Here is a 14,209-nt window from a genome sequence, read left to right as displayed (position 1 = left end):
GTCTCAACCATTTGCCATGGCCGAGTGAAACAAGGGTTCACTTTCGATCATCACCTTTTCACTCCTACTTCTGCAGGTGGTGCCAACCCTCACACCCACTCCGTAACCAGACTTGTTCTTTTCATCCGATCCTGGATTATTGTCACCGTCATGAGTTTTCACAAGAGAGCGTCAGGCAAAAAGGTGGGAAAAATTACTTTTTGCACCGTTTTGCTTTGTTCATGGAAGCTTGGCCTTCAAATGTTCATTTACACCATTCCTCTCATACATATGTTGCTTCCCTCATCACTTCTCATTATACAGTATTGTAATGTGGAAAGGAAGGGGCAGGGTGCGGAGCGGGAGGGATTCCATCACAATAATTTGGTAAGAATAGTATGGACTGTGTGTTCGAGTGAGACAATTACTCTTGTATGAGGGATCTGGCAGGGGTATGTTGTACATCATATGTGCTCTGTTGGGGCAGTGATTGAAAACAGAGCAGAATATGGTGAGGGTGTATTGCATAAAACCTGCACAGGTGAGGTGAGGTGAGGTGGAGGACTTGCGCACAAATATCATCAGGTACAGGTACTTTTGTAGAGGTTTTATCATTGGGTTTAATTAAAAACTTGACTTGAAATCCAAACGTCTTGGATGTCTTTTCTTCCACGCTAAATTGTTGACCCCGACGTGATTCAAACGGATGGATGAGTTGCAAGGCAGCAAATCGCCAGGAACGAACAGCCAGTCATGCCTTCCAAGGATACTCAACCAGCTTAATCGGTGGCAGGGGTTTCCTTTTAGCTTCTGCACTTCCGGTCAAGTGACCCACAGCTGTGAAGACCATGCTCATAAAGCATATTACTCTATCTGAGCACTGCCGCTTTCAACAACTTCTTACAGCCAAAGATTTAGGAGACTGAAGACCCAAAATGACTGCATCACGTGCAGCAGCTTCTCGGTAACCATCCTGCTACCTTCAACTGAGTCCACCACTTGCCGTTCAATATCACAACACAGACTAGCTGCTGAATATTGAGGATGGAGAGCACAGGCTCTTTTGTCATCTCTATGCGACTAGAGAGGAAATGCCTGCTTGGATGTCGTCTCTGAGACACCAGCAAGGCAGTAGATTCGTCGAGTACCAAACGGCCAACAGATAAGATCGACCAGCATCCGCAAGGGTACAACTGGTTCTTGAGTCGGGGCTTTGGAGTTGCTAAACCTCGAGAGAATAACCTCTTTGCTGTTTGAGCCCGGTTTTAAAATGTGATCAGCCACAGGACGTGCCGCAACACACAGCTGTGCCTTCTCACACCGATCACATCGTGTCCTCACCCTGATTTGTAAGGCTCTCTGCCAATTATTTTATGAGTCTCACACAAGGTCACTCAGAGGCCTGGCATCGAGGTGTCTCCATGCAGTGTTCTCTGCAGTTCAACGTGTTCCATACTAACTCTCTCCTCCAGTCCACCCCTCTTTCATATGGGAGCACAGCTGTCACGTTATTCAGACACCAGCCGAAACACAGCCTGGTACAGAGCGATTTTTCCAGCCACTTGGACATCAGCCCCCACCTACTTTTAATCAGCAACCTTGACATTCCTTTACTTTACACTAGGCCGACAGCCGAGTGGGTGCCTTTTACACACAGTACAAACTTATTTAATTTCATTTACATTTTACCACATTTCAAACTTAACATTTCCAATTTTTAATATGTGGTATGTATTTATTGATCCGTAACAGATCTCTGGCTCAGAATGTTTGTGTTTGCGGAGTGTCTGATGTGACAATATTCAAATAAATCCTGAAATGCCCAAACATACGATGATGTGCAATTACAACACTTCTTTTTTCTTTATTTTATGTTGTATGAGCATGGATCAGCTCGCTACGCTTGCTTCTCCAAACTTGAGTTTATTCCAAAGATTAAATTCAAGAAATACACAAGCCCACCAGCATGGCTCTGCACTGTTCTACTCTACTCTACTCTACTCTACTCTACGTTCACCACGCAGAAATGCAAATGGTGACTAGCTCTTTTCTGTGCTCAGTGCTTTGATTTCTGTAATTCACGAACATTCCCAAAAGTCCCTCACTCCCAGAATCCACTCATTGAAACGAGATGGTTTTATATCAAGGAGGAACTAGAAACTGCCTAAAACCACAGCATCATTCCATAACCGTGACCTCCCTTAACAATTACGATCTTTCTAGGAATCGTAAATCAAAGTACAATAATAACACTTGTCACTTTTGTTACTCCAAACAACTTTTACAATCAACATGTCGCCTCAACAACACAGGCACATACAGTTCCCCCTTGTTTTACACACTTTCGATGTTACACATATAATTTTCTGTGTACCGTTCTGTGTTTACATGGGTTCGTCTTTATCACAGAACGTGGAGGTTTTCAAAAGCTTGGTTGAGGGGAGAGTGCTACATCACTGGGCAAACATTACAGCATTAACGAATGCAGTTTCTGCAAAATAAGGAAATGTGCAGAAAGCATAAGGGTAAGTGCATGCTCTGGTTATACGAAGAGCGAGAGGGTGACTGGTAAACTGCTCCAGTACATGACTCGTGAGTTATTGGTGAGAGGACTGAGCTCCGAACACAACTCATACGTTTCCAGGATCGTAACCGCCATGTAAAACAAGCGCTTACCGAATAATAAACAATTGATTCCACATCAAATCACAAGAATAATCACACAGAAACAATACTCCGCCCAACAGTCTCTCATAAAGGAGTTATGACTGTCGTTTGGTCAAGATCGATGAGAAAACTTAGCTTGCAAAATAATCAAACATAGAGTTCCTGTTTTTATAGTGGAGGATTATCAAGTAGAACTATAACATAGAGATCGTTTTCGTTCGAACCTTTATCGAGCGAGGAGGACTGGTCCAGAAACTCGGACTCCACCTTCACAGCCACAATAAAATCTGAAAATAAAACATCGTACTCAAACTCAATTTTAAGGAACATTTCTAAACAAACATGTTTATCACAATACATGTCCAAGAAGTGTTTACTTTTCAATCTCTGAAAAATACTTAAATGAAGCATATTTGAAATAGTACACCCAATGATCTGCCCCGTTAGTCAATGCTTGGCAAAACGAGTAGTTTACGTAACCTTTGAACTTTATTTCTTCTTTATACATTATTAACACAAAACCCACTGATCTGTTCAAATAAACAAACAATAGAATATTACAAGATGTGGTGTGTAATGTTTGGTTAGCATTTTTAATCTCCTTTTGTAATCCTGATCGTGTCCCTTTCTACCATTTACTTTACCTCCTCTTTTGGTTTGTCAGACCTCGTCGCTGTTTACACTGGTGTGAGGCAAGGTTGTATCTTATTCCTTATGCTATTTGGAATACCAAGTTTACATACTTCAGCAGCACAATGAGCCAAAATGGAGATTGTTTGATAAAAAACGAGAAAACAAATGGAAAAGCCAGCAGTGTTATCCACAGACTTGCATCCTTAAGGAAAAGCAAGAGCTTGACCCTGAACACAAAGCTTAAAATATTCAACAGCAAAGTAATGTGTCTTTTTGTATGGGTCAGAAACGTGGAGAACAAATAAAAGTTTTTTTTTTATTGAAAGGTTTTCAAAGCAGACACCTATGTCATGTGCTCAACATCAAGTGCTCAGATTATATACCAATGATGAAGTAATGGAAAGATCAGGTGCTGAGGCCATCAATACAACAAACCATCAAGAGAGGGTTATGGACCTACCTTGGGCATGTGTTGAGAATGGCTGTGAGAACAATGGAACAAACTCACACACTCTCTTCAATCCCACTCCTCCATCCAGGTCTTCAAAATAGCTGTTCCCACCATCTCACATCTCTCCCCCTCCCCTCCCAATCCAAAATATTGATCTTTACTACCCACGTGAATCCACCCCAAACCCACATCCTTCAAGTTCCCTGTAGTACAATTTTGTTTACTCCATCCTTCTCCTGTCTTGTTATACAGTCGTGGCCAAAAATATTGGCACCCTTGCACTTTTTTCAAATAACTCACAATTTTCTCCAAAAATAAGCTGAAATTGACAAAAGTATTTTGTCTCCACAATTCTTTATTTCACTGTTAATATGACAGAACCTTTGTTTTTGATTCAGAACTTTATAAATCCTTTTAAATCAGAAAATAAAAAGAAAGGGTATTTACAAAATTCTTGACACCCTTGACTTAATATTTTGTATCACAGCCTTTGGACAAAATAACTGTAGTCAAGCTCTTCCTCGAGCCATGAATGAGCTTCCTACACCTCTCTATTGGTAGTTTGACCCACTGTTCTTGTGCAAACTGCTCCAGTTCTCCCAGATTTGAAGGGTGCCTTCTCCCAACTGCTGTTTTCAGATCTCCCCACAAGTGTTCCATGGGATTTAGATCTGGACTCATTGCTGGCCACTTCACAATAGTCCAGAGTTTTATCTTGAACAATTCCTGGGTGCCTTTTGAAATGTGTTTGGGGTCATTGTCCTGCTGCAAGACCCATGACCTTCGACAGAGACCCAGCTTTCTGACAGTGGGTTGAACATTGCTCTCCAAAATGCCTTGGTAATCTCCTGATTTCATGATGCCATGCACACATTCAACGCATCCATGCCAGAGGCAGCACAGCAACCCCAAAACATCACTGAACCTCCTCCATGTTTGAATGTAGGGAAGGTTTTCTTTTCTTTGAAGGCTTCATTTTGTTTTCTGTAAACATGGAGATGATGTGCTTTCCCAAAAAGCTCTAATTTGGTCTCATCTGTCCACAGGACATTCTCCCAGATGGATTTTGGCTTGTTCAGGTGTGTTTTAGCAAACTCCAGTCGGGCTTTCTTATGTCTCTCTCTCAGGAGTGGGGTCCTCCTGGGTCTCATACCATAGAACCCCCTTTCATAGAGTTGGCGACAGATGGTGTGAGTTTAAATTGTTGTACCTTGTGTCTGAAGGTCAGCTTGAATCTGTTTGGCAGTTGATCGAGGTGCTTTCTCCACCATTCGAACAATCCTTCGCTGCAATGTTCGATCAAGTTTTCTCTTGTGGCCACGTCCAAGGAGGTTGGCTACAGTGCCATGGACCTTAAACCTCCTGATAACATTGCATACAGTAGACACAGGGACATCAATGTCTCTGGAGATGGACTTGTAGTCTTGAGATTGTCCATGCTTGGTGACAATCTTGTGTCTGACCTCCTCAAACAATTTTCTGGTTTTCTTTCTTTTCTCCATTCTCATTGCGGTACACACAGTGACACAAAACAGCAGAATGACTCCTTTTCTCTATTCAAACTGGTTGAACGAGTGATTTTTATATTGCAGGCACCTGCAACTCACCACAGGTGAGTTCAATTCCAAAGTAAAGGAGAATCACCTGCTTGAAATCTAATCATTTCAAACAACTTCTAAAAGGTGCCAATAATATTGTCTGGGCCATTTTAGGATTTGTGTGTGGAATAAGTGAAGATGTAGGAATTGGTTTCAGCCTTTTTTTGTTTTGTTCCACTGCAAACAAAAGAAATACATATGTAGACACCAAAATATTTTATAATTTCAACAATTTTCTGCAAGAAATGATGCATTATTTGAAAAAACTGCAAGGGTGTCAATATTTTTGGCTATGACTGTATGTTTGTGTGTTAGCTCTTACATGGTATACAAAACATGGTATTCGGGCCTCAACATGGTATACCAAAAAAATCTTCAGTTCTGCAAGTAACAAGATTAAGATGTCGTGTTGAGCACGATATTTGTGAAATCCAGAAAACAAATATGACCTCAAAAAATAATTGTTGGTTGAATTCACCGACCTGATGTGCAAAAATTTGATTTTAGAAATCTGACAAAGATGTTGACTTTTTGACCTCAAAATCAAGAGGCTTCTCGTTTAAGACCAACTCTCCCATTTTGTGAAGTTTCGTGAAGATTGGTTTAAAATTGTGACCTGTAGGTGTGCAGACAAACAGATAGACAAACAGAAAGAATAACTCAGGCGACCAACCAATATACGAGAAAAATCTTCCATTTCACAAGTAACAAACAGACAAAAAGAGACAGGGCTGAAAACATTACGTCCGTCCATTGCAGATTGTGGAGGTAATTATATTATCTCCAATACTTAGCTTAGGTGAGCGCTTGTGGAGTGGCTGGTCAGGTAGCTTAGTGGGTTTGGAGGTTCGAGGTGAGGAAGATGGCAGAGAGGTGGGGAGTGATCAGATTCAGAAAAGTCTGAATACTTTTACAGATTGTACAAAGGATTGACAGATGTAGTTTAACATGAAGAGATGTAAATGTGCTCGGGATGGGTTAGAATAATAAATATAAAGATTATATTATGGAGGGGGAAATCTTGGAGAGTGTGCCACAGAAGAGGATGTGGGGGTGATACCACACTGTCCTCATCCCCAATCCTCGCTCCTCCCCCCCCCCCGGACTCAAATCCTCCCATCCCTACTCCATCAGCCCCAAAATCCTAATTAAGTCGTTTTGATGGATTTATTTGATCTGGTGTTCGTGTGCCACAGCCATGATGGGCCGAATGTCCTCCTCCTGGGTCTAATTTCCTCGTTAATTACCCTCAGACTGGTGGTGGACCCATTGGTGCACTAAGGGGGGGGGGTGTGGGGAGGGCGGTCCGCCCTGAGGGGGTGGGGGAAAGGGGAAGGGGGAAGGTGTGCCATTGGGAGAGTTGAAATACCAGTACGATGATACAAGGATGGTTTCGTTATATCGTTATACCAACTTGGGAGCTCTATTGTTTGGATCATGGGATCCAGTTTGATGGCCCAGTGTGTAGCGCAGTGTCCCTCGGGGTTGTGTTTGTCATTTCCTTCGGTTTTCTCTCCATCTTGGTTGACGTTCAGTATTTAAAATGAATCGAGTACAAACAACCATAAGTTGGCAACCAATGCACAACCTTGAAGGACCTAATAGCCTTCTGTGTTGAAGATCCTTGGAAGGAGACTCTTATCATTCATACTCCCTCCTTCCTTCCTTCCTTTATCCCACCCACACTCCTTTTTCCTTCCTCCCCTCACCCTACCATTCCCCCTCTCCTCCTTCCTCTCCCTCCATCCTTTTCCCCATTTGTTTCATTCCTACGTACTTTCTCTTCCTGTTATAAATCCTCGTGTTATTTCACTTTCATTGGGATTTATTAAAGTTTTAGGGTTCATGTCCCCACGTTGTCAGTTCCCAATGACATCTGTCTGGACGACCGAATTGGGACTCACTTTAAGATGATTTTCTTATCACTTTCTTTCTCAGTTAAAGATTATTAATTTAAATCTTCAAAGTGTAAAGCTGACTTTTCAGGAGAGTTCCCACAGCCTGCGGTGTTCAGGAGACGAGAGACTGTCGCGGCTTAATATCACAATGAGAAGGGCGAGGCCAGGTTGAACGAGGAGGGTGGGGCCAGGGCGAACGAGGAGGGTGAGGCCAGGGTGAACGAGGAGGGTGGGGCCAGGGCGAACGAGGAGGGCGAGGGCAGGGCGAACGAGAAGGGTGAGGCCAGGGCGAACGAGGAGGGCGGGGCCAGGGCGAACGAGGAGGATGACGCTAGGGCGAACGAGGACGGCGGGGCCAGGGTGAATGAGGAGGGCGGCGCCAGGGCGAACGAGAAGGGTGAGGCCAGGTTGAACGAGGAGGGCGGGGCCAGGGGGAACGAGGAGGATGACGCCAGGGCGAACGAGGAGGGCGGGGCCAGGGCGAACGAGGAGGATGACGCCAGGGCGAACGAGGAGGGCGGGGCCAGGGCGAACGAGGAGGATGACGCCAGGGCGAACGAGGAGGGCGACGCCAGGGTGAACGAGGAGGGCAAGGCCAGGTTGAACGAGGAGGGCGGGGCCAGGGCGAACGAGGAGGATGACGCTAGGGCGAACGAGGAGGGCGGGGCCAGGGCGAACGAGGACGGCGGGGCCAGGGCGAACGAGGACGGCGGGGCCAGGGCGAACGAGGACGGCGGGGCCAGGGCGAACGAGGACGGCGGGGCCAGGGCGAACGAGGACGGCGGGGCCAGGGCGAACGAGGACGGCGGGGCCAGGGCGAACGAGGACGGCGGGGCCAGGGCGAACGAGGACGGCGGGGCCAGGGCGAACGAGGACGGCGGGGCCAGGGCGAACGAGGACGGCGGGGCCAGGGCGAACGAGGACGGCGGGGCCAGGGCGAACGAGGACGGCGGGGCCAGCGCGAACGAGGAGGGCGGGGCGAGGAGGATGATGCCAGGGCGAACGAGGACGGCGGGGCCAGGGCGAACGAGAAGGACGGGGCCAGGGTGAACGAGGATGGCGGGGCCAGGGCGAACGAGGACGGCGGGGCCAAGGCGAACGAGGAGGGTGGGGCCAGGGCGAATGAGGAGTGCGGGGCCAGCGCGAACGAGGAGGGCAGGGTGAGGAGGATGATGCCAGGGTGGACGAGGACGGCGGGGCCAGGTCGAACGAGGACGGGGCCAGGGCGAACGAGGAGGGCAGGGCCAGGGCGAACGAGGAGGGTGGGGCCAGGGCGAACGAGGAGGGTGGGGCCAGGGCGAATGAGGAGGGCGGGGCCAGGGCGAACGAGTGCGCGAGACGGCACGAGCGGTGTCAAGGGGCGGGTTCACGTGAGCCTGGGAGGTATGTTGACGAACGGAGCTGTTTGTCGAGATCGATTACGTGGTTAACGAAGGGGTCCAACAGACGCGAACGATGGAACGGGCATGCAGACCTCGTACAGCCGGAGCCGACGACCCGGCAGAGCACCTGGGACGTCGGCATAAAGATCACAGACATAGACAAAACTGGCTTTGCTTTCAATTGAGCATGAATATGCAAACAAAGTGAATTTTGATGAGGGCATTAACCAATTTGCAGAAATTAAGGCTCGAAAGCAGACACTGTGAATGTTTGTTTGTTTGTTTTCGATTCATCTTTGAAGAATATGCTGAATGCTGACCCTTGACACTGGATTTCGTTACCTCGTTGGAAATTTTTACAGGTGATGTTTTCTCTCTGGTTGAAGATGTGTTGTTGTTTTATCAACACCAAGCTGTATTTCCTGTTTACTGAATTTTTAATGTCTTTCATTTTTATATTTCCAATTTGTGTACTACAGGTACTCTCAGTACTGTAATCTACTTGCAAACATGATATGTGTTTTCTTCTGTGAATTTAATTTTTAACATTATTTATCTGGAGGGGGTAGGGGGAGGGGGAGGTTCCATCGTCCATAAGAGCAAATCCGTGTTCACTTACATAGTGCACAGCACGGACCCCGCACGGGAACAATAACAGCACGTACCGGGTCCGAACTCCTTATCCGCAGGAGATCCTCCCGGGCCGACCCCGTTCCTTCCATCGGTAACACTCGTGGGTCCCTGAGGGTTCACCTCGTGTTCCTCACCGGAGAGATCTCGATTCATCGCACACAGCACGGTGTTCTAAACTTCGGGACAATTCATTGTGGCACCACAGTGTGAGGATTCGTATGCGAAGACTGAGAAACTGTACAGACTACGGAATGACACAGGACGCAGCTGTATTTATCACAGCCTTGGGTTTTAAACACGATATTGTGAAACCATACAGAATGACGAACCGCACGATGCGAGGCCTCAACAACCGTCACTATACCCCCACACGTCACAAGCATACGTCACATCCAGATATTCAAACGTTTCCTTGCAACAGCCACTGAGCGCAGTTTATTCCCAGAAGAGCAAATCCATGTTCACATCCTCAAGGTTCTCCGTAGACCACGCCCCCAAACCGAACCTCGAGGTTCTCCATAGACCACGCCCCCTAACCGAACCTCGAGGTTCTCCGTAGACCACGCCCCCAAACCGAACCTGGACTCGTCCTGAATGAGGATGATTGTTCTCGAGACCTTGCGGTTGCTGCCCTCGTACCGTGTGACCTTCAAACTTGGACATTCGGACTAGTTCGTCCTGTTTCACATAGTTAGCAGTTTATAAACAGGTTCCGCCATGTTTACTTGTTTGTGTTTTTATGTGAATCCCAGCCGAGTCATGATCAGGATGTGTCTATTAATTATCAATCTCATTTCCCTGTAAGTGTAACCGGGCGTAGTGGTGTGCGCCTGTAATCCGGCTACTCGGAGGCTTGGGTTGGAGGATTGCTTGAGGACGGGAGCTCTGCACTGGGCCGTGCTATGAGAGGGTGCAGAGCAGCCCAGAATCATGGCGAAACCCAATCCTTATCCCTGTGTCGTAAGAGGCGACCAGGGTTGCGTCAGGAAGGGCATCCGGCGTAAAACCTGTGCCAAATCAGTATGCGGATCATAACGGATGATCCGCTGTGGCGACCCCTAACGGGAGCAGCCGAAAGACGAACAACATTTCCCTGTAAGTGTAATTCATGTAAGTGTACAGTGTATACCGATATCCGGTCATACTAAACACCGCCCGGGGACGCTCGGAGAAGTCTGGCAGTTTCAATTTGAATTACATCTCATGGAGACACCTGGAGAAGTCCGGAAATTAAACAAGTTGAATAAAGTTGCGAACACCGCCCCGAGAAGTCCGGATATGTCTCCGGACTTCTCCGGGCGGTGTTCGCAGCTTTATTTAATTTCTGCTCACGTTTTCAAGCTAAAATGCGACATGCTCCACAAACTTTTAATTTTCATCAATTTGTCTGGGACTTAGTGAAACAGGCGACACGTTTTAAGCTTTTAGCTTTGGTGTAGAGCTCTGTCTGATTGTGAGGTAGAGATCCCTTTCCTCACTGGAGAAGGTACAGTCATTATCCTTTTCAGCACACATTGCAGCTGCTCGGTGTGGCCACACACATTTCAGCATCAGCATATGAGGGGTCTGTGTCCCTTTAGTCATTTTCTGTGACCCATTGTAAATGTTTGGGATATTTTTGTTAAAGTCAGCCATTTTGCTTTCCGCAAAAGGGTGTGTGTGCGTTTATGACATTGTTACGGATCCGGGGTGGCGGGATTCTCACCCAGTCCTAGGCGCCACCCTCACCACCACCGTCTCCGGGGTTTATAACGCCGGCTGGCTCAGCACAGGCCTCGGGTCACGCGCCTTCAATCGCGATACCAACGTAATCCTTGTACCTTGCCAGTTGGGGAAATAGAACCCCTGGTTACAGACTGGTTGTGTCAGATGCCAAGCGTTTTCTGCCAGTCTGTAACCATTTTGGTTTTATATGCCAATCGAACGGATCGTTCCTCGACGCGACACAAATTAATCCATAGCGGCAACTTCATACGAATTAACCAGATTTATTGGGGAACATCGGGGATCATAACACAAGCAAAATTCATGACAATGGTTTTATTAACAATCCTCAACCCGTTCTTAACTAGGGAACCACGGACTACAGGTTTCGAGGGGGTCGCAACCGAAATATGCCTTAAACAACGTGCAGACAAAGACAGATAGACAAACAGCATGCATGCAAGACAAAACAGAGTACTTGGTGATGTCTCATGGATGAGAGGACAGTGTAAAGAGCACGAATGTCGCTCGCAACAGGTGGATGTCCACGGATCCGAGTTCCCACTCGAACGCGCCGCGTGGCGAAATGGAGCTAGTCCTCCCTTTTCCCCTTTCACACCGCACGCGGTCTCCGTGCCCTCTGACCCCGCGTAAGGTCGACGATGGGCCTCAGCTGATCTCTCTCATGGTCCAGCATACAAATCCAGGCCTGGCCTGTTCTCCAGACAAGGCCCAAGTCGAGGTGCCGAACTCCACAGGCGGATCGACAAACGTGTCGAGCCGTGAGGTGAGTCAGTGCGGAGGCTCCGCGGCCAGACGCAGGCCGCACCTGTCGATCACCTCCCCATACGAATCGATCGTCGACTCCACGTGCAGGCAGCCTCTCAAAGCCGACTGCCGTTTTTTGTACCGGCAGATTCCACACTGTCCCTCCTTCGTTCGCTCGCCTCCAAAACACGTCGCGCCTCAAGAGCGACTGTTTCCACACACGAGGACGCCTTCTCTCAGCGACTCCATTTTCCAAACTGAGAACTCCTTTTTCCTTTCGTTTCTCTTTTGCTCGTTCCACGAGCATGCCTCTCTCGGCGAAACCGACAAACTCCTCCCCCTTCGCGTCACTTCCTCCCTCTTGCCACACCCTCTCTCCAGGCCACACCCCCTCAGCCAACTGGGAGGGGCCTATCCTGGGATGGGGTAGGAATACGAAGGAGTTCTTGTTTCACCACCACTGTACAAACATAAAAACAGTCTCTTACACCTCCCGACACACATATAACATCCCTTTTACCACACAACCGAGCTATACATGCATTTAATGGGGGAACTGAGCTAATCCTATATTTAGTAGTCCAATAAGGACCATTTCCGTAACAATATTGTCGCAGGTCTGACAGTTAAGGTTAACCCCCCCCCCCCCCCCCAAGATCTAATTATGGTGGACGGGCGGTTAACACTGACCAGGCCCGGATTGCCGAGCGGTTTTCCTTAGGAGGCAGATTCGAGATCCTCAGAGATGAAAGCACGTGCGTGGGAGGGGCAGAGCAGCGGAGGCACAGCACAAGGGGGTTTATACTCGAACCTCACAACAAATACACAGACACAGCAACTTTAAATAAACGCGGGGATTTCATGAAATTATAAATATTTACAAGGGGAATTCAAAATGTAATAATAATCGTGAGATAAATTAAAACCTAAAGTCGAGGCGCCTCTACACACAGATTTGAATAGACACAAGGGGAAAACAAAAGAAAAGCAAATCCTCCCTTTATTCTGGCACTTATCTTGGTCCAGAGATGGTCTTTATGGAAATTTGGAATCGAGGAGCTTCATCCTGCACGGGTAGACGCGCCCAAAAATGGCGCCGAGCCGCTCTCTCGCAGCAGGAAATGTACGTGAGGTAATCTGTAAGCGGTATTCAACGCCAAGACTCAGAGACCGCCGTGCGGCTTCCTCATCGATCGCACTTGCCGATACGCTCTCTGCAGAATGGCGCCGCTCCCTTCGGTGACATACATGAGGCTTCGAGGTCCATCTCTCATGACCAGCCAAGAGTCGATGGCCAGCGTCTTGCTCAGTACGTGAGCAAATTCACAGCACGACACGAAAATCCCACAGCCATTTTGTCATGCCGAGAGGAGAGCAAAGTGAGATCCTCTATCCCAGCCACGTTCCTCTCACAACTACTACTCCAACCTCACCCTTCTTCCACCTCTGGGCATGGCTTTCTGGCACGAAACCTGGGAAGGCGGGGCCTCTGCCTGCTCGGAACGCCTGGTTTGCTTGTTGTTTTGGTGGTTGTTGTTATAAAAACGCAACTCCTTCATGGCTGGCTTGTAAATGCAAAAACGTCGGAATCGGTCACCAGGGGCAACTGGTCTTAATCCCTATCTAATTAACATAGCACCACCCCCCCCCCACCCCTCATGTAGTGACACATAACATTTAAGCTCACAGTTTCCCTACTTATTTACATCGAGATATCTCCTACACGTCCACGGACCAAACAACTCAATTCAATCCTAACTTTCCTATGAAATTCCTCCATCTACCCCCACAACCATAACAATATGTACAACACGTCATGTAAATATATGCCTGGATAGGATATGTACAATATGTTATGTATAACATGTTCATGGTCACATATTGATACGTATGTATAAAATATGTATCATATGTGTATAAATAACAATCATGGATGTGTATGTGTAAATCACGATTCATGTATGTGTATGTGCGGGTGTACATGCCGCCGCCACCAGTCGTCATCTCCACTCGAGAGTCACTAAGACTGAACGTAGCCTCCCCATTCCTGAAGCTTCCATCTTTACAACAGCAAGGAAACCGGAATCATTGGACCAAGTAGTCTTCTTATCCATGCTGCACGCAATGGAGCCTTCCCAGTACTGAAGCATCGATCTTCCCCACAACAAAGAACCACGATTTATGGACCAAGCAGTCTCCTTATCCATGCTGCACCCAATGGAGCTTTCATGGTACTGAAGCATCTATCTTCCTCACGACAGGGAACCAAGACTCATGGACCAATCTGTCTCCTTTTCTGTGCTGCACTCCCCCCATTCATCCCCGAAAGGGCGATCTCGGCCACACGGGTATGCCCGTTGTCAGTCGTGCATGCGTGTGCTTCGAAGCGAATGTTGTCCCCCCCAGTTTTAACGATACTTTAATGCTACTCCCCCTTTCTAAGGCTATTGCTCCTGTGCCCTAGTCTCTCAAGTGTGCATTCTTTGATGATTCCTT

General features: G+C 47.5%; 2 protein-coding genes across 3 annotated transcripts in view; one reads left to right on the top strand and one right to left on the bottom strand.

Moving 5' to 3' along the window:
• PTDSS1 (phosphatidylserine synthase 1) overlaps positions 1-622 on the top strand; it is a 163,610-nt gene extending 162,988 nt beyond the window's left edge. For both annotated transcript variants that reach the window (XM_085862067.1, XM_085862066.1), the window contains exon 16: positions 77-622. The gene's annotated coding sequence lies outside the window, so the exon portion shown is untranslated. The remainder of the gene's footprint in view (positions 1-76) is intronic.
• LOC147009282 (uncharacterized) overlaps positions 1-14,209 on the bottom strand; it is a 39,839-nt gene that overhangs the window by 12,495 nt on the left and 13,135 nt on the right. Inside the window, exon 5 of the mRNA XM_085862139.1 lies at positions 2,871-2,933. Within this exon, the coding sequence (XP_085718265.1) occupies positions 2,871-2,933 (63 nt within the window). The remainder of the gene's footprint in view (positions 1-2,870; positions 2,934-14,209) is intronic.

The sequence above is a fragment of the Eptatretus burgeri genome, chromosome 17, assembly GCF_056783735.1.
Source record: "Eptatretus burgeri isolate ZD-2024b chromosome 17, Ebu_testis_v1, whole genome shotgun sequence".
Classification (NCBI taxonomy): Eukaryota; Metazoa; Chordata; class Myxini; order Myxiniformes; family Myxinidae; genus Eptatretus; species Eptatretus burgeri.
This window is presented reverse-complemented; position numbering and strand designations above follow the sequence as displayed.